This window comes from Chelonoidis abingdonii, chromosome 1 (genome assembly GCF_003597395.2).
Source record: "Chelonoidis abingdonii isolate Lonesome George chromosome 1, CheloAbing_2.0, whole genome shotgun sequence".
In the NCBI taxonomy this organism is placed as follows: domain Eukaryota; kingdom Metazoa; phylum Chordata; order Testudines; family Testudinidae; genus Chelonoidis; species Chelonoidis abingdonii.
The window spans coordinates 129,773,345-129,797,752 of NC_133769.1; the positions used below are offsets into that span (position 1 = coordinate 129,773,345).

The window sequence follows — 24,408 nt, forward strand, 5'->3', positions numbered from 1 at the left end:
GCTATGCAGTAGTAATCTCATTCATTCAGACTAACAATCTGATTTAAATCTACCTATCCCAATATTATGATCTGAGCCTGCTACCCACAGGTGTAATTTTCTTTTGCTTGTTTCCCTTTGACAAATTCACTTACAATTAAAACCACGTTAGATTAAATTCCTGTTCCTCTGTCTGCACTTACCTCGTATATAGAACAAAAATGCTCTTTAATTTCCTGATTCAGGGTGTTATAGATGACCATTTTTCCTCTGCTAGTAGTGGGTGTTACAAATTGCAATTTGGTTCTAGCTACAGTACATATTGTAATATAAGGCCAATGTCTTCCATCATCATTTTCATCACCTATTTGTTTGCTTGCCAAAGGCACAGAATCTAACACACCGCTTAAAAAAAGTCTTGGGAGAAATTTGAAACATAGGCAGTTTATTTTTTCGGTCTTGTATTAAGATATATTTCCAAATTGTTTCCATTACGTTACTGCCTTGCCAGCATTTATTTTATTTGACTTTAAAGCTTATTTATTCTCCTTTCTTGAGCACCAGAGTAATGTATTGAATACAGTTATATGATGTCTTTTTTGAGGCCTGGAACTCATGATGGCTCAACAGATTTGAAACTAAGCCCTTTTTATATAACTACTAAAAATAGCCCAAAGTAATTTTTAAAAAATCAATTACTTGTTAAATGTTGAAGTTTTTGTTTCTGCACCTTTCACTCTTTATCTGCCAGCCTCTTAAAAAAAACTACGTGCACTTTCTTTAAGAAGTTAATAGTAAATTAAAAAAAAAAAAATACAACCATGAGACTTTTTGGATCTAGAACAGGGGTGGGCAAACTTTTTGGACACAGGGCCACATCTGGGTATAGAAATTGTATGGCGGGCCATGAATGCTCACAAAATTGGGGATTGGGATGCAGGAAGGAGTGAGGACTCTGGGGTGGGGCCAGAAATGAGGAGTTCAGGGTGTGGGAGGGGTTCTGTACTGGTGCAGGGGGTTGGGGTGTGTGTGGGAGGATGAGCACTCCAGCTGGGGGTGTGGGCTCTTGGTTTGGGCTGGGGTTGAGGGTGCAGGAGGGTGCTCTGAGCTGGGACTGAGGGGCTCAGAGGACAGGATCAGGGCTATGGCAGGGGGTTGTGGCACAGGAGGTGGTCGGAGTGCAGGGTCCTGGTTGCGCTTATCTCAAGCAGCTTCTGGAAGCAATGGCATGTCCCTCCTCCAGCTCCTATGCGGAGGTGCAGCCAGGAGGGTCTGCATGCTGCCCCGTCTGCAGGCGCTGCCCCGTCTGCAGGCACTGCCCCTGCAGCTCCCATTGGCTGCGGTTCCTGGCCAATGGGAGCTGCACAGCTGGTGTTTGGGGCGGTGGCAGCATATGGAGCCCCCTGGCTGCCCTATGCATAGTAGCTGGTGAGGAAACATGCTGTTGTTTCTGGGAGCCGCACAGAGCCACAGCACACACAGAGTGGGGCAAGCTCCGGATCCCGCTTCCCAGCAGGAGCTCGAGGGCCAGATTAAAATGTCTGAAGGGCCAGATGTGGTCCCCAAACCATAGTTTGCCCACCCTGATCTAGAAGATGTAGAAGAGACACTAAAAAGTGTCTCTCCAGGGGAGGGTGGTGGTGGTGTCCTTTCTTTGCTCTTTACTTTGCCTTTAATAAACCACCATGTCATGTGTTTAATTATTTGCAGAGGTGTGGTGTCATGCAGGGAGCAAAACATAATGAACCAGTTTGTTGCTGTTTAACTATAAAACTGGCTGTTAGCTTTGTAGCCTTTACAACACCCTTTGGAAATTATTCAACTGATTAGATATTTCATATTTGAAATACGAGTTTGTTCATAATTGAAATGTATTGTACAAAGGTTTCTTTGTAAAGTATATTTCTTGCTTGTTCTGGCTCTCCAGAGAGAGCACAAATAGGTATCAATATGTCTGAGGTGACATTTATTTTCATGAAATACAAACCTGGCAATGCTGATAAAATTAAGGATGTGTTGTTTTTCCAGATTTTAAAAAAATCCCACAGCATCATTATTTTATTTAGTGGATTTTGTGACTCGGTAGAATTAATTCGCTCTAGAGTGAAACTTGGTGTATTGATAATCTTTATGGAATAGCTTCCCCTACCCCCTTCCCATACACATTTACAAAATATAAATATTGAGTTGTTGGTTTTGTTTGCTCATTTTTGGGGGTTTTTTTTGTTAGACTGTCAAGAGAATAACATTTTGACTAGCTGTTCTGTCCCTCTCCTCACCCCAGACTGTTTGTTTCCTCTGGCTAAGAAACAAAATATAACCAAGATTGGAAATGTGGTACGCAGTAATTATCAATATTAACATGTGTCAGAAGGGAGTGTGAGAACCACCTACCCAAGACATGCATTTTATTTATATGTCAATAAATAACAGTAATACTTAGTACTTATCAAATGCTTTATTAGGATTCTTATATTACTAAACCTTCCCAAAACACATATATAATGATCAAGACAGATCACACTTAAAGAGCAGTCTAGATTGTTTGGTAAGTTGGCACAAACGTACGTGTGTTACAATAAAGCCAAATGCAAGGTTGCACCTCTAAGAACAAAGAATATAGGTCATACTTATGGGATAGGGAACTATATCTTTATATATAGTGTCTCTCTGAAAAGAACACGGTCATGGTGGATAACCAACTAACATGAGCTCCCAGTGAAATCCTGTTGCTGAGAAGTGAAACACAGTTCTTGGATGTAAAAGCAAGGGAACAGGGAGTGGGAGTAGAAGTGGGGAAGTGGTATTATCTTTGTCTGCAGCATTAATGAGACCATTACTGAAATGGTGTGTTTGGTGTCCAAACTTCAGAAAGGATACTGATAAATTGGGGAGGGTTCAGAGAAGAGCCATAGGAATAATCTGAGAACTGGGAAACCTGCCTTATAATGGGGGACCGAAGAAGACTGATAAACTTCTTTTTAAAAAGATAAATATAACAGGCAACTTGGTTATAGTCTGCAAGTACCAGCATGGAGAGAAGATGTTTCATGGATGAGGGCTCTTCGATTTAGCAGACAAAGCCATAAGATCTGTTCTAGTCTATTGTTTTTTATATTGTCTTCATCGCTGTAGTATCTCATCACCTCCCAGAAGTATGTTAAGCGTCTTGACTAACACTAGTTATGTTTGATACTCTTGATCTTCTTTCTCTTTTTCTCTCCAATGGGAAGGAGTCCAGTCTTGTATCTGACTCCTAATGAGCTCTAAAGGTAGATCTGATGAAACGAAAAAGGCACAAAACATTACAGAAAATTCCATGGGCAGCCAGCACTGACAACAGATGCTGCCATTTGAAAAGTGTCCTAAATTATGATGCATCTTCTTTGCATGAGAATTTATAAATTAATTGATCAATGTACTTTGTAGTGAGACGAAGACAGAGTTGATAGATTTGGCTAATTGGATCCTTTTTATGTACCTAGTTTTTGTTTAGATATAAGGAAGCTGGTGCTGACGAGATATGGAACTGGAGATTTTACTCAAAGTAAATCTGGACATTGACAGATTCCCAAAGAAAATGCACCAATAGAGAGTGTGTCATGGTATAATTCCCCACCCTGAACCTTAGCGTCCAAAAGATGGGGTACCAGCATGAATTCCCCTAAGCTCAATTACCAGCTTAGTACTTGTAGCACTGCCACTAACCAGGAATTCCAGTGCCTGGTACACTCTGGTCCCCCCAAAACCTTGCCCTGGGAACCCCAAGACCCAGATCCTCTGGATCTTAATACAAAGAAAGTAAACCCTTTCCCCCACCGTTGCTTCTCCCAGGCTTCCCCTCCCTGGGTTACCCTGGAAGATCACTGTGATTCAAACTCTTGAATCATAAAACAGAGAGGGAAAATTCACCCTTCCCCCCGCCTTCTTTTCCCCTCCTGACTCTCCCTGAGAGAAGAAAGTTAATCCAACCGAGATGAGAGAATTAACCTTTCTTCCCCTCTCCCTCCTTTCTCCGCCACTAAGTCCTGGTGACAGACCCAATCCCCTGGGGTCTCACCAGAATAAAAAAACGATCAGGTTCTTAAACAGAAAAACTTTAATTTAAAGAGAGAAAAAACAGTAAAATTATCTTTGTAAATTTAAGATGGATTAGGTACAGGGGTTTCAGCTGTAGACACTGGATTACCCTCCCAGCCTAAGATAACAGCAAATAAAATGCTTTCAGCAAAATACAAATTTGAACTCTCCGCCAAATATACAGTTGAGCTTGTCCAGCAAATGCACATTTGCAATAAAGAAAACAAACATAAGCCTAACTCGCCGTATCTTACTAGTACTACTATTTTAGAACTTATAAGAGCCTGTGTCGGAGAGACTGAGAGAAACCTGTTGCACGTTTGGTCACTCTCAGAAACCCAGGAGAATAACCAAATTCTAACAGCACACCCAGAAACTTCCCTCCCTCAAGATTTGAAAGTATCCTGTCCCCTGATTGGTCCTCTGGTCAGGTGACAGCCAGGCTTACTGAACTTGTTAACCCTTTACAGTCAAAAGAGATATAAAGTACTTCTGTTCTATTAACTCCTACTATCTGTTTATGACAGAGTGCTTATAAATATTTCTCTTGATGCAACTCAGAATGTATTGAAGAAAACAAACCTTTAATCTCACCTGTCCTTGGCTCTTTTCAGTTTTGCCTGAAGTTGAAATAGCACACTTATGAGTATATGAAGCTAATTTTACAGCACTTTGTGCTGTGTGATATGTAGAAGAAAGAATAATCTTCTTGCCTAGATTTTAATGAGGTTCTTTAGGGCAGCTTCTTTATTTCAGTCAAGGGTAATTAAACTCTCTAACCCAATGGTCCCCAAACTTTTGAGGGTCACAACCCCCCTTACCACTGTCTGCACCTCTCCCTTCCCTCAAACCTGGGGCTGGGAGTGGGCCCGGGCCTGGGGGTGGGTGGGGGGAGTGGACAGGGATAATGGGGCCAAGGCTGGGGGTGGCCGGGGAGAACGGAGCCATAGCTGGGCCATGGTGGGGGCTGGTAAGGACCCCCAGCCAGGTATGGAGCTGCACTGAGGCTGGAGATGGGGCCAGGTGTGGGGCCCAGAGCCGGAGGTGTGGCTCCATACCTGAAGGTGAGGCCGGGCTGGGTAGGCGCTCCCTCCCTGCCCCTCGTGCGGCTGGCCTAGGCCTGCCATGCCCCTCCCCCCCAATGTTTCTCTGTGCTCCCCTAGGGGGGTGCACCCCACACTTTGGGGACCTCTGCTCTAACCATAATGGATACCAATTATACTTTTTGGTAAATGGGATAATAATTTGATCCTGGGCGTATATAGGTGAGAGTTAATCATTTTATATACATGTCGGAACTACAAACGCTTATATGAAATCGAAAAAGACCATAAGAACAAGTAGTAGTTGTGCGAAGAATTCTTGGATGTTCTGAAAGTGCTTATTGACTTTCCTTTAAACTTGACGGCCGTTTTACCTTCTCTGAGCTCAAAAAGAGAGAACAGATACCTCTCTAGATTCTGGCAAGTTTTGAAGCTTTCTCTGTCAGTGAAAGCAAGTTTTCAGACATTGTTGATTTTTCTTGAACAGAGAATGAATTCCCTTCTGGCCTTGGATACTTCCACTGCTTTTATGTTTCAAACTGGATATAGAGAACTCTTTGGGTGCCACTAACATATGAATATGTGGACACTCCACATATTGTCTCTGCCCCAATGAGTAGTTTCTTTGTACATGTAGGGCTCTCAGACTTGGAATAAAGAAGATGATAGACACTGACCTATCAGCATAGATAGTCTCTGGGTGAGAACATTATGAATAATTTCAAACATGTGCAATATGTTTAAGTGCTTCATATTTGTTTGGCATCTTCATTAAGGATCCTGAAGTCCTTATTCCATTTGAAGCTGATGCGAGCTTTATGTGAATGAGCACAGCAGCATAAGCTCTCTGATGCTGCACATTTTGGCTGCCCTTAGGTTTTCTTGCAAAGCAGTGTTTTCATTTCTCTGTGGTTTGTTTTTCACTTTCTCTTGAAGTGGTTGGGAATACATCTGCACTGGTGAGGTAGCCAGAAGTGTTTGTGTGTGTTTGTACTGGAAGGTGAACCGCATAACCCTAGCAACCAGAGTAGTGGTGGGAACAGCAGAAAGGATATTTAACAAGTAAGACCAAATACCTCCTTTATATGTAACAGCCAGAGACATTCTGGGAATGTCAGTAACTGATAAGAGTCACCCTAACTGATGATCGAAATAATTGCAATTTGAAATTGTCTCTTGTCGTTTATCTTTCATGAAGTAATATTTTTTTCTTCTAGTCTGAGCAAGGTGTTCAGCTGTGAGCACTGGAATAGAGGTTTAAAAAACAAGTCTCTTGAACTGATTATATTTAAGAAAAGCGTTAGGACGGTAACACAGGTTTTCATTTGGGAAGCATGGCAGAACTTGTTTTAAATAATCCCTGTGGTAAAGTGTTTTGAGAAAAATATGCACATACTGGACCAGATTAATGGCTGGTGTAGCTCACTGATGTCAGTAAGATTGTATCAGGGATGAATTCCATGTGTTTCTCTTTGTCTGTTGGCAAGTGTCTGTTTCACTCACCTTCTGTGTTATACATGTGGACCCATCTATTCTTATGGAGTGATTTTCCCTGTCTTCTTTCCTTATCTTTGTGAGTAAGAGAAAATGGTTTATTCTATTCGGTGTGGTGTTTATATATTAGCTAGGGGTGACTGTCTGAACAACCTCATTAGTTAATGAAAGATTCCCAGGATCCTTGACTGCTTCACCACTCTGTGGGATTATTCAAGCTGTTTTTTCTCAGTGTTCCCTGACTGTCTGGCTTTTCCTATGTTTGATTTTTTTTGGTAGGATTTTACCTCCTTTGGAAAGAAGTAAATTAAAAAGAAAGAAACTGTTCTATTCATCAACAAGTATCTGTTCCAGTTACTTTCCAATACATCATTCTTTCATATGCAGCCTAGTTAGATGCTACCCACTCTATTTCAAAAGTCAGCAATTCATCCTTTTGGTGTGTGAGTATTACTTTTGTCCTTCCTCTTATTTTATTTGTACTAGAAACATCAAGCAAGCAGATGACATTTCATATGTACAAGACAAGCATGGTCACTATCTTGGTACTCAAAATGGTTTGGGATGCTTGTCCCAAAAATGTGTGCCTTGTATTCCCCTTTTCCTCTGCTTTCTGATATCCCTACGTCTTTTCCTCTCTCTGTGGTGTGTTGTCTTTTCTTGCCTTGTTCTTTGTCTGCTGTAAATTCCTTGGAGTGCAGAGTCTTTGTCTTTCTTCCTGTCATTTGAATGCCGTACATAGCAATGGTGCTATGTAAATAATAATAAAAACCACTCTGTTTCTGGAGCAGGGGAAGAACACTTCCAGTTTTCTTTATCTCAGTAGTTTCACTTCCTCAAACCCAGATGACGCACCGTCTGGGGAGGGTGACCAGTCTGTTCTGTTCAATTCAATTCAAGCTATCTTTGTTTTGAATTACCACTTTGCAGGGATAAGTAGTTAGGGAAACAATATCTTGTCATATAGTCTCCAGCTGTTTTTTACCTCTCAAAATTTCCTAGCCTGTGGCCTGCTTAGTTTGACAGCAGATGTTCTTTGAGAGGTGGCAAGAGGATGTTTGGGGCAGTCTTTTTGTTCTCTTTGGATTACAAAAAGCAGTGATATTTCCTTTTTTTGCTTCACTGGACTTTATTTTTTTTAAATTTGACCCTGCTCCTACCCCCAGAGCAATTCCTGTTGTGGTAGCAGTGGTGGGAGCTCTACTGTATGGTTGCCTGTGTTTTAACCACCTTGTCATCCAACCCCACTTAGAGCAGGGCAAGATGACCCTAGTTAAAACACCTAGTGACCACCTGGGCGCTATCTAGACTAGGATTCTCACTGTTGCTGCTATTAGTTGAGCTGTATTGATGGTAGCTTTGGTGCGGATCTCTCAGAACAATAGTTCAGTATAGACAAAGTCTTTGTTCAGAAGAAAAACTTAAGTGGGAAATGTATTTAGCTGAAAATTGTGAGATTGCTTTGCCCTGATGAAGCAAACTGGTTCCATTTTTTATATTGTGGTAGGTAGTGCCTAGGTGCCCCAACCCCATTGTTTGCTAAGCATTGTACAGACATGCGGCAGGCAGTCCCTGCCCTAGAGAGCTTACATTCTAAGTATAAGACAAGAAACAGGTATTTGGGGGGTGGGGGGGGAGAACAAGATAACAATGAGATGATGGTTCTGCTCCTTACCAAAGCTATGGGCAGCATCTTGGCTTTTTTATGTTCTCACTCCCTCCACGACGATTTTTTTTATAGGTGGCCTGTTCCTGAGCAGTGGTGAGCACGTTCTAGTCCCATTAAAATAAATGGCAGTTTAGGGTACTTGGCACTTTGCAGTATAGGGGCCTTAGTCCACAGCACAATAGGGAACCAGGGTTTTGTCTAGAGCAGAAGAAGTTCTGAGGGTTCTCTTTAAGCTCTCTGCCTTAGAGGACTCAAGAGAAATTTAAAGATGACGGTGCCCATTCTCTATTCGTGAAGATTCTTATACTACTATACTAAGGGCAAGAATTCCTTAATTGTCTAGGCCAGGGGTCTCAAACATGTGGCCTGCAAAGTTATTTGCTGTGACCTGCCAAGCTCCCCGTGCCGCCCCCCCCCCCCCGAGTTATTTCCTGCTATAGCCAAACTCTCCTCTGCCTACCTCCAGGTGCTTCCAGCATTTAGCACTTTCGGGGGGAGGGGGGGCGGGGAGAGCAGGGAGCCACGCGCTCAGGGGAGGAGGCGAAGAGGTGGAGCAGGAGTGGGGATTTGGGGAAGGGTTTGGAATGGGGGCAGGGAAGGGGTGGGAGGAGGCGGGGCAGAGTGGGGCCTCATGGCAGGGGTGGAGTGGGGGGCGGAGGGCTTTTGTACCTTTATATGAAAAGGTGTTATTGATCTGGCCCTTGGACTAATGTACTAGTCCTCATGTGGCCCTCGTGGTGATTTGAGTTTGAGATCCCTGATCTAGGCGATCTTCAAAGGAAGAAGGAATTGTGTTTTTTTTTTCTCCCTTATCAAACATGTAGGCAGCTGAGCCATAGATATTTTAAGGAAGATTTGCTATATATTATGGCAGGCAATATATTGTTTGATCTTTATTGCTTACGTACCTTATGCCAAAAATCTGCAGCTATAATTCTTCCATTTGGTTAGACCTTTTTTTGTTTAGCTCATCCACTTGTTACTTTTTCCCTTTCAAAAATTACTGCAGCTTCTCGAACTTCCGTAACTAGGTTAAAAAAAATGTATGTCATTATGTAAGTTGAGTAGTCTTTATTCCATCATTCCAAGGGTATCCTTAAGGTTCAGATCCACTTTTTGCTATTGTGCTGCAAGAAGAGCTTTGATGGAAAAATGATGCTCACAGGCCTTTTTCATTGTAGCCTTTCAGCAGAGATAGCTTGGTGGTCTGCAATAAAAGTTACCTAGCAGGTGGTGTATACTCATAGATGACAATTGTGTAGGGAAACTTTAGAATTGTTTTGCCTTTTAGGGATCTGCATTCTATAATTTACACCAAAGATGAGATGAACAACTTTCCTTATTGCTTATATTGGAGCTGAATGTTGCCTACGATGCTGGAAATATCTGACCTTTGTTAAGAAGACAAAGTGGCAGGGCATGCAAAAGATTAGAATGATTCTCCCTGTCTGATTTTTGTTTAGCCTTGTGCTGTATCTATGTTTATAGCAGAAGTGTTGTCTCACACAGACTGTGTACCAGATGTAAGCCACAACAATCTAGAGTATCCCTGTGACTCATATCTTCATTGTGCTAGAACAGAAACTACATGCTAAAGCACGTGCTTAACTTTAAGCGTGTAGATACATTGCCTTTGCTGGAACTACTGATGTCCTTAAAGTTAAGCACATGCAAGTGTTTTGCCCTTGTGATGTTTAGGTTCAGCCCATGTGTGTATAAACTCCCTTTCAGCACAGTGGCTGCCACCTTGGGAAAGACAACAGCATTTTTAAAAGGTGAACTTAGTGCTTCTGAAGGGATCCAGATTGACACCCCAAAAACTTGAGTCTTCCAGCCATAAAAGATGTGTCTACACTGGAACAGAAGGTGTAATTCCCAGATTAGGTAGGTATACATGCTCTAGCTCTGATTGAACTAGTGCACTAAAAATAGTATGGCTGCAGCGGCACACGGGGACAGTCCATCTCAGGCCGTAGCTATATATTTGGTGGCTAGCTGTGCAACTGTGGTTACTTGACTATTTGTAGCACAGTAGCTTGATCAAAGCTAGCATGTGTGCATCTACCCAAGCTGGAAATTATACCTCTAGCTGCAGTGTAGACACACCCAAAAAAGAGGTAAGCCAAGGCATGGGAAGCAGCAGCTCAAACTTTCTCACACCAGTGCGATACAGACTTGGCTTGGAATGGGACCAGGCCTAACGGCAAAATGGTAGTTCAGTTTTCATGGTCATTCAACCCTTGGCCTCTCCTCTGAGACTGTCAACAAGGATAATAACCATGTTGGTGGTTTTTGTGATGTGGCTGAGTATACAATAAAAACTGAACTGACATCACCACCTATTGTCACATAGGACACGAGACAACTTTCAGACAGTAATAACATTTTGCACTGCTGGCCTGGGCTGGAATTCAAGCCCCTTATTCCAGTGGCTCTCAACCTTTCTAGACTACTGTACCCCTTTCAGAAGTCTGATTTCTCTTGTGCACCACCAAATTTCACCTCACTTAAAAACTACTTGCTTTTTACACAATCAGACATAAAAATACAGAAGTGTCACAGCAACTATTACTGAAAAATTGCATACTTTCTAATTTTTACCATATAATTATAAAATAAATCAATTGAAATATAAATATTGTACTTATATTTCAGTGTATAGTATATAGAGCAGTATAAACAAGTCATTGTCTGTATGAAATTTTAATTTGTACTGATTTCGCTAGTGATTTTTATGTAGCCTGTTGCAAACTAGGCAGATATTTAGATGAGTTGATATAGCCCTGGAAGACCTCTGCGTACCCCCAGGAATACGCATACATCTGTTTGAGAACTACTGCTTTATTTGATGATGGGCCCCTTGTTGATCCAGTCACCCAGCAACTTCACTGTTATCCATACAGAATATGCTTCAAAGTACAGTAACTCCTCACTTAAAGTCGTCCCGGTTAAAGTTGTTTCATTGTTACGTTGCTGATCAATTAGGGAACATGCTCGTTTAAAGTTGTGTAATGCTCCCTTCCGAGGTTGTTTGGCAGCCACCTGCTTTGTCCACTGCTTGCAGGAAGAGCAGCCCGTTGCAGCTAGCTGGTGGGTGCTTGGAACCAGGGTGGACCGGCAGCCTCCCTATCAACTCCCCCAAGTTCCCTGTGCAGCAGCTGCCTGCAGTTCAGCTGTGTCCTTTCCCCCACTGCCATGTGCTGCTCCTGCCTTCTGTCTTGGAGCTGCTCCTCAAGACTCCTGCTTTCTGTGTGGTGGTGGAGGGAAGGAAGAGGGGTCTCATGTTTTATGGTGTCCCCTCCCCCCATTTCTGCACCCCACTTACCCCATCTTCCATTGAACAGGGGGGACAGACCAGGACTCAGGATGGAGGGAGGTTGCAGCAGCTGCCTCTCAGCAAGCTGATCTAATTAACAAGGCAGTGTACTTAAGAGAAATAGGCATGTCTCCCTCCATTCCTGTTGCCTTGTGTAGAGAGAGAGTTAACCCTTGAAGGCTCAGCCAATTGCTAGTTCATCATTTACCAGTAAGGGAAATATCCCATCCTCTGACTCCCCCACCTCAACCAAGTTTCACAATCATCATCACTGTGTACCAGGATCTAGATCTAGATCTAGATAGTCTGTCTGGTGAAAAAAATTTCCCTGGAAACTTACATAAATTCTTATGGGGAAATTAGATTCGCTTAACATCATTTTGCTGAAAGTGACATTTTTCAGGAACATAACTACAACATTAAGTGAGGAGTTACTGTACCCATCTGCTTCTCACCAGATTTTCAATTTTGGACATTGGGTGGTTAGGAAAAGGAGATATGAGAAAGGTGTATCCCCCTATTTTGACTCAGTAATCTAAAATCTTGGGATCTTATTGGATGAATTGTTCTGCTAAGAGTCCCAGACAGTAAGGGTAGCCCAAATTTTCCCTATACCATCTTCAGGTTTCTTAGTGATTTTGTAGTTAAGGCAGTGGACTGGTAGTCCACTCTGGGTTTAATCTGAGCAGTACCACAGACTTCTTGTGTGACCTTTGGGCAAGACACTGTGAAAAGACTTCCACTGACTTCAATGGACTTTGAAGCAGGCTTTTAATCTCTTTGTTCCTCAGTTCTCCATTTGTAAAAATGTGGTTATCTTTTCTTACAGTACAAATGTTTTTAATAAAAATAATTATCTAAAATGAGCACTTGATACTTTGTATTCTGCATTATAATTGAAATCGATGTATTTAAAAATGTAGAAAAACATCCACAAACATTTATAGTAAATTTAAATTGGTATTCTATTATTAACAGTATAATTAAAACTTTGATTAATCACGATTAATTTTTTAGTAATTTGACAGGTCTACTAGATATATAAAATCTCCTTCACAACTGCGGGATGTTTTTTGCCTTGTGTAAAGTTTTTTCTTACTTTCTAATAAGATATGTCAACTTGTCTCTGAGCTGCATGGGGCATTAGACTTAAAATGAAAGAATGTAAGCTGGTTAATTTAGGCAAAATTCATTGGCTATAAATCCTTGTGGTGAGGGGTTAATTCTTCCCTTCTCTTAGTTTAAATAAGAGCGGTAGAGATTTGAACTCTGGCACACTGTGTACTCCTAAAATGGCTGCCACTTATGCACTTAACTTTGGCCCCTTTTGATTCCTAATGAAGGGTTTCACCAATTGCCTCAGCATAGTGGGGAGAGGCTCTGGCTGAACATCTGGTCTGGGCCAGCTCTGATGCAGTCAGTATAAATTGGTGGAAAGGAAGTGGGTTGCCATCTTTAAAAGCCTCTTATGTTGATTTTTTGGAAGTTGAGTGTTCTCATGAGCTAAAGGATAACAGGAAACAAGGATGAGTTGTTGCAGCTGGGAAAGTGGGAGTGATTCAATTAAGAAATAAAGTTTGAGGACCAAAACTTAAAAATATTGCTTTTTTCTTTAAATCATCCATTTAAATTCCCAAACTCCCATCTTATCATCTTGGGAAGTGTGTCCAGCAGGTTCTTCTTGAAGAGTAGAGTAGAGTGTCCTTCCAAGAAAAGTCTAGTTTTTAAATCCCTCTTTATTCCTCAACTTCTAAACATTCTGGGATTAGATTAATTGTGGTGTAACTCCATTGTCTTCTCTGCAGTTCTCCCAGGGCATAATTTGGTTCACACGCTGCTGACTCTTGTTAAAAAGATAACAACGAAGCACTCTTCTTATGTGCAAGAATCTATTTTTGTATTTTTATTTGCTAATTTATTTTCTTTGGTATGCATGACGAACAATGGCATTTATTTTATTTTGCCCCCATTTGTCACCTTGTTTCCACAGTCACGATAATGCAAGTGACACGTATTTAGAACCGGTAGAGAAGTCCTAAAATTACGCAAAGGCGTTTTTTTTTCCCCTCGGTCTCTGCTGAAGTAATGCACAGAACACTAGACTCCTGATTTACCTGAACTTCCTGAAACCTGGATTATCTGAAATTGGGTTTTTTCTCCCAAGATGGACCATTGATATAGAACAGTGTGCCATGTTAACGAAAATAGTTATTTCCTTTTTCATCCGCTATGAGACTCTCTTTGATTCGTGAAGGACTACAGAAGAGAAGGAGTTGTGGGCCTGGGGGAGCTTTAGAGCAGAGACTCAGGCTCACTGCTATGGTTAAAGCTTCATCCTCAATTTACTTCCCTTCTGGTAAATTTCAGTTGGCTATTAGAGCATGCTGTTTCTCCTGTGTGAGCTGTCTGAAGCGTCACATGCCACTGCTGGTGGGAATTAGAGGGCCACCAATGTTCTACCATACAGGCAGTTGACACACATGAATGTGACTGTGTCCAGACCTCCCAAAGATAGAGACCAGCCCAACAAGCAAGACTTGATTTCCTAGCAGCTCATTTGGGGCTTAGGTGAGATACGCCTGCTGATATTGCCAGTGGTCAGGAAGAACCCTGCTACTTAGTAAACTTCCTAAATTTAGAGGACACTGAGTGACGCTATGATAATTGGGCTTAATGCACCCTAATGGTAAACTCAATTGTAAAAAAGTATATGAAAGTTCAAGAGATGTTGCAATAACCTGTACAACAAACGTTCATGGAAAGTAGTTGCTTTCAATAATGGATGTTATTAAGAGGTATGAAAGTGAGACAAAAAAACTGAATTAATCTAAGCAAAGAGGCCTATTAATATAAGTCAAAGACTGCAGTTGAGTAAAAACAAGAAATGTGGAACCAAAAACTAATGAACCAAAATTTGTGTCAGATACTAGGCCTAATTGGTGGACAAAATAATGAGGGGATAAGCTACTCCACCCACCACTCTCTTTTGGGGTCCTTAAAAAAAGACTTTTTTGAGGGGGAAAATAAAAACAGAGAGAGGCTGCTGGAGCAACTTTGTCATCATGACTGTCCCCCAGTGTCTCCTGGGACCCTCGCCTTCGTCATCCTGATCCCGAGAGATGTCTTTACCAGACTGGGCCAGAGAGAGGGATCCAGATGGCAGTGCTAGTCCTACCAGCTCCATCTGAATCCCAAAGACCGCCTGAAATAAAATGGGATTAGACTTTAACAGCAGTTCCAGCCCATTTCAGCTCACTTCTCTTTCCCCCAAAAGGACAGTTATCATCATTAATACCATCTAAGAGACTGCCAAACAAGACGGGGAGGTTTCCTTGTAAAAACTTTCTCCAACTAAAGGAAAGGAAACAGGGGATATTGTTAAAATGAAATACGGACTTAATATTTTTCATTGCAGATGCTTTAACCATTTTTTCCTTCTCTGTATCTTTAATAAAAAGTTACAAGGATTTGTAATGGTGTATTTGCCATAGTGTTAAGCAAGCTGAGGTCTCTGTATACCAAACCCCAGACCTTGTTTAATACTGTTGAATGTTGGACAGTGACTGGTTTATGTTAACACTTTTGACCCATGTATTCCATCTCAATTAATACAACCGCAAAATGAATAGCCACTTGCAGACTGACTTGCATAGCTGAGGCTTTTGATGTATTGGTGTCAATGTAACAGAATTATCATTTCATTTCTTGTTAGGCTTTAGCAGTGAGTAAAGCAGGAAGATGATGAGTGACGCAAGTGACATGCTGGCTGCAGCTTTGGAACAGATGGACGGCATTATAGCAGGTAAAAACATTATGCTGTTCAACCAGTTCAATCCTCCTTTCATCTGTGTAGGGCTGAGTTCCAGTTGAAAGAGGATGCAAATAGAACTGTGTTTAATGACTCCCTACTAACTAGTTGTGAAACTCAAAGGATGCAAACAGATTTGAATGGCCCAAATCACTGCAAACAGACAGTGCAAATTCAGCTGCACCTTTTCTGCTATCTCCCTATCGCTATACTTCACAAAACCATTGGGCAATGTGGTTCAACTTGAAGGACTGGAATAGCCAAGGATGTTTCAAATCAGGATTAGTGTTTGTTTGAAGAGTAGTGGGGTGTCAGGAAGGGAAAGCTTGTCTAGTGCTGTACCTCACTCAGGTCTTGAGAAAAATTAATTAAATAGGCCTGAATGGGACAATTCAGATTAAGAACTGAATTTTGATCCTTTCAAAGTAGGGGCCTTTTGAATCAGGGCTTTGGTTTGGGCCTGTCTCTAACTTTAATGTTTTCATAAGCATCAGCAATTCGCTCATACATTTTTACTGGGCTGGAGAGAGAGATCAAAAAGTATATTACTTCCTGAACTCTTAAAATTGTGTCCAGTAAGCTGTGAAAAAAATACAATCATATGAAACAGAGAAACAAAGCAGACAGAAATTTTTGGTTTGATTCCATTCCAGCAGAGCTATCCAGACAGCTGTTCAAATTGAAGAAGTATTCTGCGTAGGCAGCATCAGAGATATGAAGACTTCAACAATCCCACATACAATAATTTCCTTTAAAAAAAAAAAAAAAAAAGTTTTTAAAAATGTTCCTGCTTTGCTGGAACTGACTTTTCTCCGCAATGCTATCTTCTTGAAGACCTCTGGCACACATGTGCAATGTATACAATGGGTCATAATGAAGTCCTAGGATTGATATAGTCTATCTCTAAAAAAAAAAAAAGTTTATATTAGCATGCAGATCTAGTCAAGCGTCTGAATTATGAAGGGCCCAAGTAGGCTTGAATAGCATGGGGTTTAATGTAAAAATAAAGGGTGGTTATCAGGATGTTTAAGACACCAAAGACTTAATTACATATGTCTTTACAAACCTTTAAATAATATTCCAAAGGAGTTGTTAATTCTGTCCTATCACCTCCTATACTATTTCTTCAAGAGATTTTTCTCTTTTCAATTTTCTCAAAGGGAATTAATAGTTGGAATGCTTGCATTTTTCAGACTGCCTGACAAATGAAGGCTTAGAAGAAAGTGTACATTCTGCATATATCTGCAATATCCAAACAGTTAATAGCACAAAAGCTGATACTTCGTCGTTAATATGTCTCATTGTGTCTTGGCATTACAGTATTAAGTCGTTACAGAGGTGACAGTCTCAAATCAGTGTGTTGACGTATCGAGAGAGAATTAGCTAAGCTAACTTAAATCAGCTTTAACTGTGAATTTCTTCCCTTTTTTATTGAACCTTTAACTTTAGAGTGAACGTCCTTTGTGTTAGTGAATAATAACTTTTGCTTATTAATACTCACGTGTGAACGCCGTGATATCCACCTTGTGTGGGCTTATGGTTTTAATTTTAGGGGAAGTCATTCAATATTTCCTTCTCTTCCTCTTCGTTCATTCTCTTTATTTTTTTAAAGGCTTCCAAGCCTTTGCATCCAGGCTAACCTCTCTTTTTGAGTGAAAAAAGTTGACTGCAATTCCGTGTGGAACCCATCAGTGTCTCTCTTGGGTCATGTAATCACCACAGGGTGAGACAAAACACTGCTAGGGCTGAACATGTTTCTTCCATAGTATTCTCAACCTCTGGTAGCCTAGGGAGCTGGGGTACCAAGCTGTGCCTTGAACTCCAGTGTGCTTTGTATTGGCAAGTTACTCTGCTGCAAGGCAGTCGTAACAGCCTGTGATATATTATGTTAGGTTTACTGTACATTTAAATTTTAGAAAAGATGCAAGTTACAGGTATCATCAGGACACCAGATGAGTATCAGTGAAGAACTACCTGTCTGTGCTATAACATGGAGATGAGCCTGCATCCAAACACCCTTAAAGTCTGGGAGTTCAAAATCCAGATCCAGGTCTGAGTTTTGTTGGTAATAAATATTTGTCACTAGGAATCCCTGTAGGTGCTGAACCTCCTAGATGTATTATAGCAAGTCTCATAATCATATTTATATTTTTATTTACTCTTGTGGCTTATCTAATGTAATTCTTGTCTCTTTACCTTGCATTTGTCTAGGTTCCAAGGCTTTGGAGTATTCCAATGGTATATTTGATTGTCAGTCCCCTACCTCCCCATTCATGGGGAGCCTGCGAGCACTGCACCTTGTGGAGGATTTGCGTGGTTTACTAGAGATGATGGAAGCGGATGAAAAAGAAGGATTGCGATGTCAAGTCCCAGATTCAACAGCAGAAGCTTTGATTGAATGGCTCCAAAGCCAAATGGTACAATATCACCTTGACTTTCTAATAGAACATTGGGGCTCCTCTCTTACAGGCTACAGCTGGTCAGAAAATGGGTTTTTATTTTCTACAGAAAAATTCTGAATTTTCAGTCAAAAATTGAAAACCAAAATATTTGGGACAAAATGGGCAATAATTTGGCTCAGAAAAACTGCGGCAGAGCCTCATGATCTCATTGTCCTTTTATAGCCTGGAGTTCCTGGTTGGACATTTTCCATGATGTACCACAGTGTCTCCTCTTGGTGGGAACATTTTCCAGTGATTGGGCATTCAATATTTTTATGAAAAAATCAAAATTTTCTGTGGAAAGCAAACACTGTTAGTGAAAATTTTAGTTATTTTAAACCTAATTTTCTATCAAAAATCAGTTTTAATGGAAAATATTTGGTCAGACCTACTGTTTATACTTTTTGGTATTAATAATCTATTAGGAAAACTTTTAGAATGACAGCATCTTTAACTGACTGTTATGATGGTTTAAGAAGGAAATTAGTGGCATATTGTATCATTCAGCATAAATTGCATATTAGAGACCAAATCTGTTCCAGTTACTTTCTGTGCCTGTGAATTCCAGTTTTTGTCATCCTCGCTTTGAAGAAACCCTGGTGTGTACTTGGCAGGTTTATTTTTCCCTTGCCCATGGCTTGTTACTACTGCATTTGAGAGCAGTATGTTACTCTGTAGTAGAGTGTGACTTAGGAAAGCACAGAGGAAGTAATTATGCACAGTATATGTGAGACATAATTTAGGGCAGCCTCTTCAGAGAGGCCTCAGCCTGACCACTAATTTTGCATCCCTAATCCCCTTCCAGTTGCAGTATTCCTGGTGTACTTGCTTGCAGGTGCAAGTGAAAGTCTTCCTTGTTTGTGAGTTCCTTTGGTGCTGGTTTGGTGACTTAGGGGAGCATACATATCTCAGGGGAGCCCAGGTGGTGGAAATGAAAATTATATATTAGGCCTCATACTTCAATGTTTGTCAGTCTCTAAGGCTATGTACACGTTAGCACAAATGTCAGTATAAATTGTCAGTCAGGGGTGTGAATAAGCCATGCCCAAGTGACGTAAGTTACATCAACTTAAGGGTCAGTGTGGAAGCTCGCCTGCTGGCATAGTTACCGCTGATTTCGGGGATGGAGTAACTAAGTTGACAGGAGAGTGCTCTCCCATTGGCTTACAGCGCCTGCGCTAGCAGCACTACAGCTCTGTAGTGTAGCTACGGCCTAAGCGTTAGCGATCAGAATAACACCTACTGCAAGGAGGGGCAGGGAATAGATTATTCCACATCTGCCTACTTCAGGGTTTTGCAACTTCTTCTGAAGGGGCTAGTGCTGTCTGCCATTGGAGACGAGATACCAGACTAGATGGACCTTGGGTGTGCAGTGGGCTTCTTGTTTTCCTGAGACTGCATTCTATTAGTAACATTCGTAACACCGCATGCAAAATCAGTTATATATGCAAAATTAGAGGCCATTGTTGAATATTTGCCCCTGTAAGAATGTAATGCTTTTCATTGATAGAATTTGCTTCTATTTGACTTCAGGTGCCCTCTAGTGGCACGTGTAGTTCTATAAAATTTCAGTTGAGAGATACTGGTCCTGGGAATAATACAGAAATACTTTTCTCTTACTAAAGATTCTAGGAGGAGAGCAGTGTTTTTGAAGTAGCTTTTGCTTTATACTATTCAGGTGACCCAGGTCCTGATCTAAAGTCTGCTGAAGTCAGTGGAAGTCTTTTTATTGACTTCAGCAGGCTTTGAATCAATGCCCTCAGTGCTGAAATCTGTGATCAAGACCCAAAGTGGCGGTTAACACACTGATGTCAGAAGGAAGAGATTGAATTATTATATAATTTCAGCACCTCCGAGGTCTGTAATGTACAGTAATGAACATCAATTCTAGCTAATACCAGGTCTGTGTGGAATGGGCGTAAACATGGGACTCAATCATGTGCTGTCTAAGAGGTTGACTTTATATATTTCTATTTGAATGCTTGTGAAAGATGCTAAGTAAATTATATCTGTGATGAATGAAAAATCTCTGCAGGTAAAGCATGGACAGTACAAGTTTGGCTATGCTGACCTGCCTAGTATGCCATATTGGTGAGCGGGAGGGGCTGTCTGTATCAGCAAGAAGATGGCTCCATCTCCGTGACCAGTTTCTCTGCTAAGTCTATCAATAAGGATGCCAAATAGTGCCAGTTTTGGTGGTGGTTTTGTGATGCAGATGTGCCTCCCTATTAGGAACTGGAAAGAAATCACCAAATTCATTTCACACCAAGCAGCTGTCAGATGGTAACAGCTTTCAATTACTGCTGTCATAGGTGGAATATGAATTAATGATCTAGATGGGAAAGGGTCTGGATTAGCATTCCTCATATAGTTCTGTGTAATGTGGTACAGTTAACAGAGACTTCTTTCAGTCCCACAATATTGAAATTGGCTGTCTCAAGTTCTCCTCATGACTCTTCCTGACCTCACACCAAGTTCTTCCTGCTGGACTTACATGTGTAGCCCCTATGGGATGACTCGCAAAGGAAGGAGAGCAGGATTCTACACAGCATTTAAAAACAAAATGAACTTCCTGTTTCAGATGTCCTTTTTACACAAAGGGACAAGTAGTTAAGTTAAAATATGGATATGAAATATTTTGAGGAGAATGATTAAAGTGTGCCAAATGGCCAGTTGGAACCAGTTGTGCACTAACATCTGCTCATGGAGTTGTTTATGTAAAGTGATCAAGTAGTTTCCATTGAGGAATTCAAAGGTAAACTAATGTTTCCATGGAATAAAATGAACTCTTAACATCACCATTTGAAATCCACAATGTGTTAATTGACTAAACGGGGTAGAATCAAGCTGCTTTTCTTGTCTGCTTTTCTTGTCTGCTTCTAATTTAGGTGAATAAAAAAATGTGCAGTGGAAATCATACATGCATTTCCCTATGTTCATGCTAGAAGTGGATGGATTTATTGATTAAACTTAGAGATGGGCCCAGTCATTCACAGTTTGGATCTGGATTCAGGCTTCTTCACAGTTCAGAAGTACTGGGATCCAGGGTTTCAGTGTGTATCATCATAGACATATAGAACAGCTGTGACATTCACAATGAGATAATAACCTTTCCCAAGTTTCAGGGATCTTCAGTTTGTTGCTGATGAATAAAAATTCTCATTCTATTCTAATATATATCTGCTTAATTTATATAGTGCCCAGGGCAAAGCATTTATCCGCAGTCTCTTTTCTCTGCAAATAGATCTGTTTTTGTTTCTCAGTGCTTTCCAGGTCAGACATGGTGACTTTGCAAATAAAAAATAAATGTATTTCTAACTGAGCCCCGCAAATTGAAAGGTTGTCTTTTTATCCTTCTTGCATGTCATCATGAGTAATAAAGTATTTCAAACCAAATTCTTCTCTTCGTTGCATCACTGCAACTCTGTTGCTTTCAGTTTGAACTAGATACATAATTCTGTTAATGAAACACACAAGGAATAGAATTCAGCTCGCTCTCCCAGAGTTGGCTTCAAGGTACCACTAAGAGTTAAATGCAGGAAAACCTCTTTTTAGTCACTAAAGTTAGCAGCTCTGGCTGGGAACATGTACACGGGGGCAAATCTCTTGAGTAAAGAGGTATACATTTTACCTAATCGCTTTTTTGAGTGGAGCCTCACTTTAAGAAATGTGGAGTAAAAATCAAACAGAAAACACAAAATCTAAAGACACCTGTCAGTTATTACTGCACCTTCCTCTTACGAGGACCGGCTTCCTCTCTGGGTAGCAGGCACTCTCAAATTGCCAGCCAGTTTTTTAAAATGCTTTCCCATAACCATGAGCATCGCCTCACTCTTCTCTGAGTTGAGTTTTCAAATTAAAATTGGATGATTTGTTGCTTTTTAAGTGATATTAATAATTGATTACAGAAAAAAACATCAAGTTTAGTGAGTGCCCTGTGCCTTTCTGGGAAGGATGCTTGCATAATTCACTGTGTCTTGCTTAAAGATGGGACTGGTGCAGAACCCTAGATCTAAACTCCCCAAAGTTTAGATCCAAACCTTTCATCCTCGGGCCATCTCTAATGGTGGTGGTGTTCTAACTCTGCGTGCTTTTTATACAGAGGAGCCAGTGACCTTTAACAGCCAGTGACCATTTTTTAGCCAAGTTTCATGTTCACCATGGGTCAATTAATGTGTATTTTCAGCTTTTGACAATGAGTTGACTTGTGATGCTGACAGTGATTTCCTAACTCTGTGCATGTAGTTGTTGCGGTCCTCTCGTAAAATCAGCTGCAGGTTCTGCCTCCTCTTTAATGAGTTAAGTCTTTCAGAAGCTGGCCAGATTCCTGGGAACTGATAAAACCAATAGTATTCTTTATGAAGGCATATTAGGTTTCAAAGATAAATTTGCTTGTCTGAGATAAGTGTACTGAAATAAATCAGCCCTTTTAAAGATGTGGCGTGGTTCCCATGCGGCGGAAGTAGATCACGAGCCAAGAAACATTACAAATGATTTATTCATGGAAAAATACTGTATTCAAGTGAAGGTTTATTTGATTTTTTTTTCTTTTTTTTTTTTTTTTTAGTGTAGCCATAACGTAGATTTATTTGATTTAGACTGACTGGGCTAGATCCTGAAAGCATTTTGTGATAGTATGAAGCACATTTAGTCGCTCACTCCTCGAGACCTGAATTCAGATCCTGCCAGAGATCATAGGTTGAAAGAAGTGGGATGATTCCGTCCTAGCCCTTAGTGGAAAGTGCCTATATCACAAATTGTCACACAACTGAGTTTTCGCTTGTGAGAGGCCTAGCTGCGGAGTGCTCTTTAACCACAAGATATCCTTTTTGCTAGGGATGACTATCAAGTTTGGTCTGTCTTTGATAAAATAAGTGATTTGAGATAGCAGGGAGCCATCTACCCTGGTGTTTTGCTTGCCATCTTTGATAAGTTCATGCACTGTACCCTGTTGTTCTCAAGCAGCCAAACCAAAACATTCAAAAGTCATGAGCTGGGGTCACAAATCCATGATTGACTTAAAAATCATGAGAGTTTAATGAGTAATAAATGTGGGGTTCTTTCCATTTGCCTCCTGGTATTTGACTCTGTTAGAGTTCATGTTTTCAAGATTTTTTTCTGAAACCATAAGGCTATAAACTTTTTTGGTAAATAAACAAAGCTGAAATATATTCAGATAATTGTCAGATAATCACACGACTCCAGGAACTGGGGATTTATACACCAAATATTATGAGATTTGCAATAAAATTGTGAGAGTTGGCAAAAGTATAACGGAATATAATTACTGATTCTGATTACTGAGTGGGTGGCAGTTTAAAAATTAAAACACTGAGGTATTTGGTATTGTTGTTAAGGTACAACATAACCTGACTCCTAAATTATCTTCTCCTAAAACTTTAAGTAAATCATGTCTGAGACTTGAGGATGTTCAACTGTTTTTTTCAATTATTTTTCATTTTTGCTTGGCCTCTGCACTCGTGCGTTCCTGCCACTCTTGCACCTATTAAAATAATAGTCCATCGGTAAAATCAGAGTAAAAGATCTAGTGTTCTTAACCGTATTTATATCTTGATGCTCTTTCGTTTTTTTTCCACTTTTCATGAAAATCAATAAGGTTCTGCCCACTGATGCCTAGAACATTGTCTGAAAATAAGGAATTGGTCAGATGTGCTATTATATAATAGACAGAGAAGCGTTATTGAGTTGAGCATGAGACACCTTGGTTTAATCAGATCTAGTCTACACTACAGACCTATATCAATATAATTATGTCACTCAGGGATGTGGTTTTTTTCACATACATCCCGAGCGACGTTGTTATACTGACCTACCACCCAGCTAGACAGTGCTACGTCAGCGAGAAAGAGAGCTTCTTCCGTTGACATAGCTATGGCCTCTCACAAAGGCTTAAAATGTCTTCATTAAAGCACTAAAGCAGCGCATTGATGCGGCTGCGCTGATGCAGCGTTTCAAGTAGAGTCCTGCCCTCAGTCAGCTCTCTCTGTTTTTACACAGGATTTACAAAAGGTTTCTGGGTTTTGTTGATTTGACAGTTTTGTTAAAACCTGTCATTACCAGTACAATAAAAAAATCTGCATGAGGGGAAGAGAGAATACAGACTTACTACTGCCCAAAATGGGATTCCCATCTATTTACTGATGGAGTATTTTATGGCAATATTTAATTAATTTTTTTTTTTTAAGTTCTCAGCTCCAGATATGGTCTGAAGCCTTATTTTAAATACTGATGTGGAGAAAATTCACTGTTGGACACAGACCAAGCCTGGGCCATTTGGGACAGAAAGGAAACTTCTTCTTCTTGTGCTTGCTCATATCCATTCCAGTTAGGTGTGCACGCGCCGTGTGCACGTTAGTCGGAGAAACTTTTACCCTAGAAGCGCTCGGTGGGCCGGCAGGTCGCCCCCTGGAGTGGCGCCACTATGGTGCCTGTTGTATACCCCTGCTGACCCAACCGCTCCTCAGTTCCTTCTTACCGCCCGTGTCAGTCGTTGGAACAGTGGAGCGCAGCTTAGCTGGCCTCCGCTTCCCTAGCTACTCAGCTAGGCTCAATAGTTA

General features: G+C 40.8%; 1 protein-coding gene across 11 annotated transcripts in view; it reads left to right on the top strand.

Annotated features, from left to right (window-relative positions):
• The window catches only part of PPFIBP1 (PPFIA binding protein 1), a 191,680-nt gene that overhangs the window by 91,635 nt on the left and 75,637 nt on the right, over positions 1-24,408 (top strand). For all 11 annotated transcript variants that reach the window (XM_032775923.2, XM_032775922.2, XM_032775924.2 and 8 more), the window contains 2 exons: positions 15,294-15,383; positions 17,601-17,806. In XM_032775923.2, the coding sequence (XP_032631814.1) occupies positions 15,320-15,383; positions 17,601-17,806 (270 nt within the window). In that variant the 5' untranslated portion in view covers positions 15,294-15,319. The remainder of the gene's footprint in view (positions 1-15,293; positions 15,384-17,600; positions 17,807-24,408) is intronic.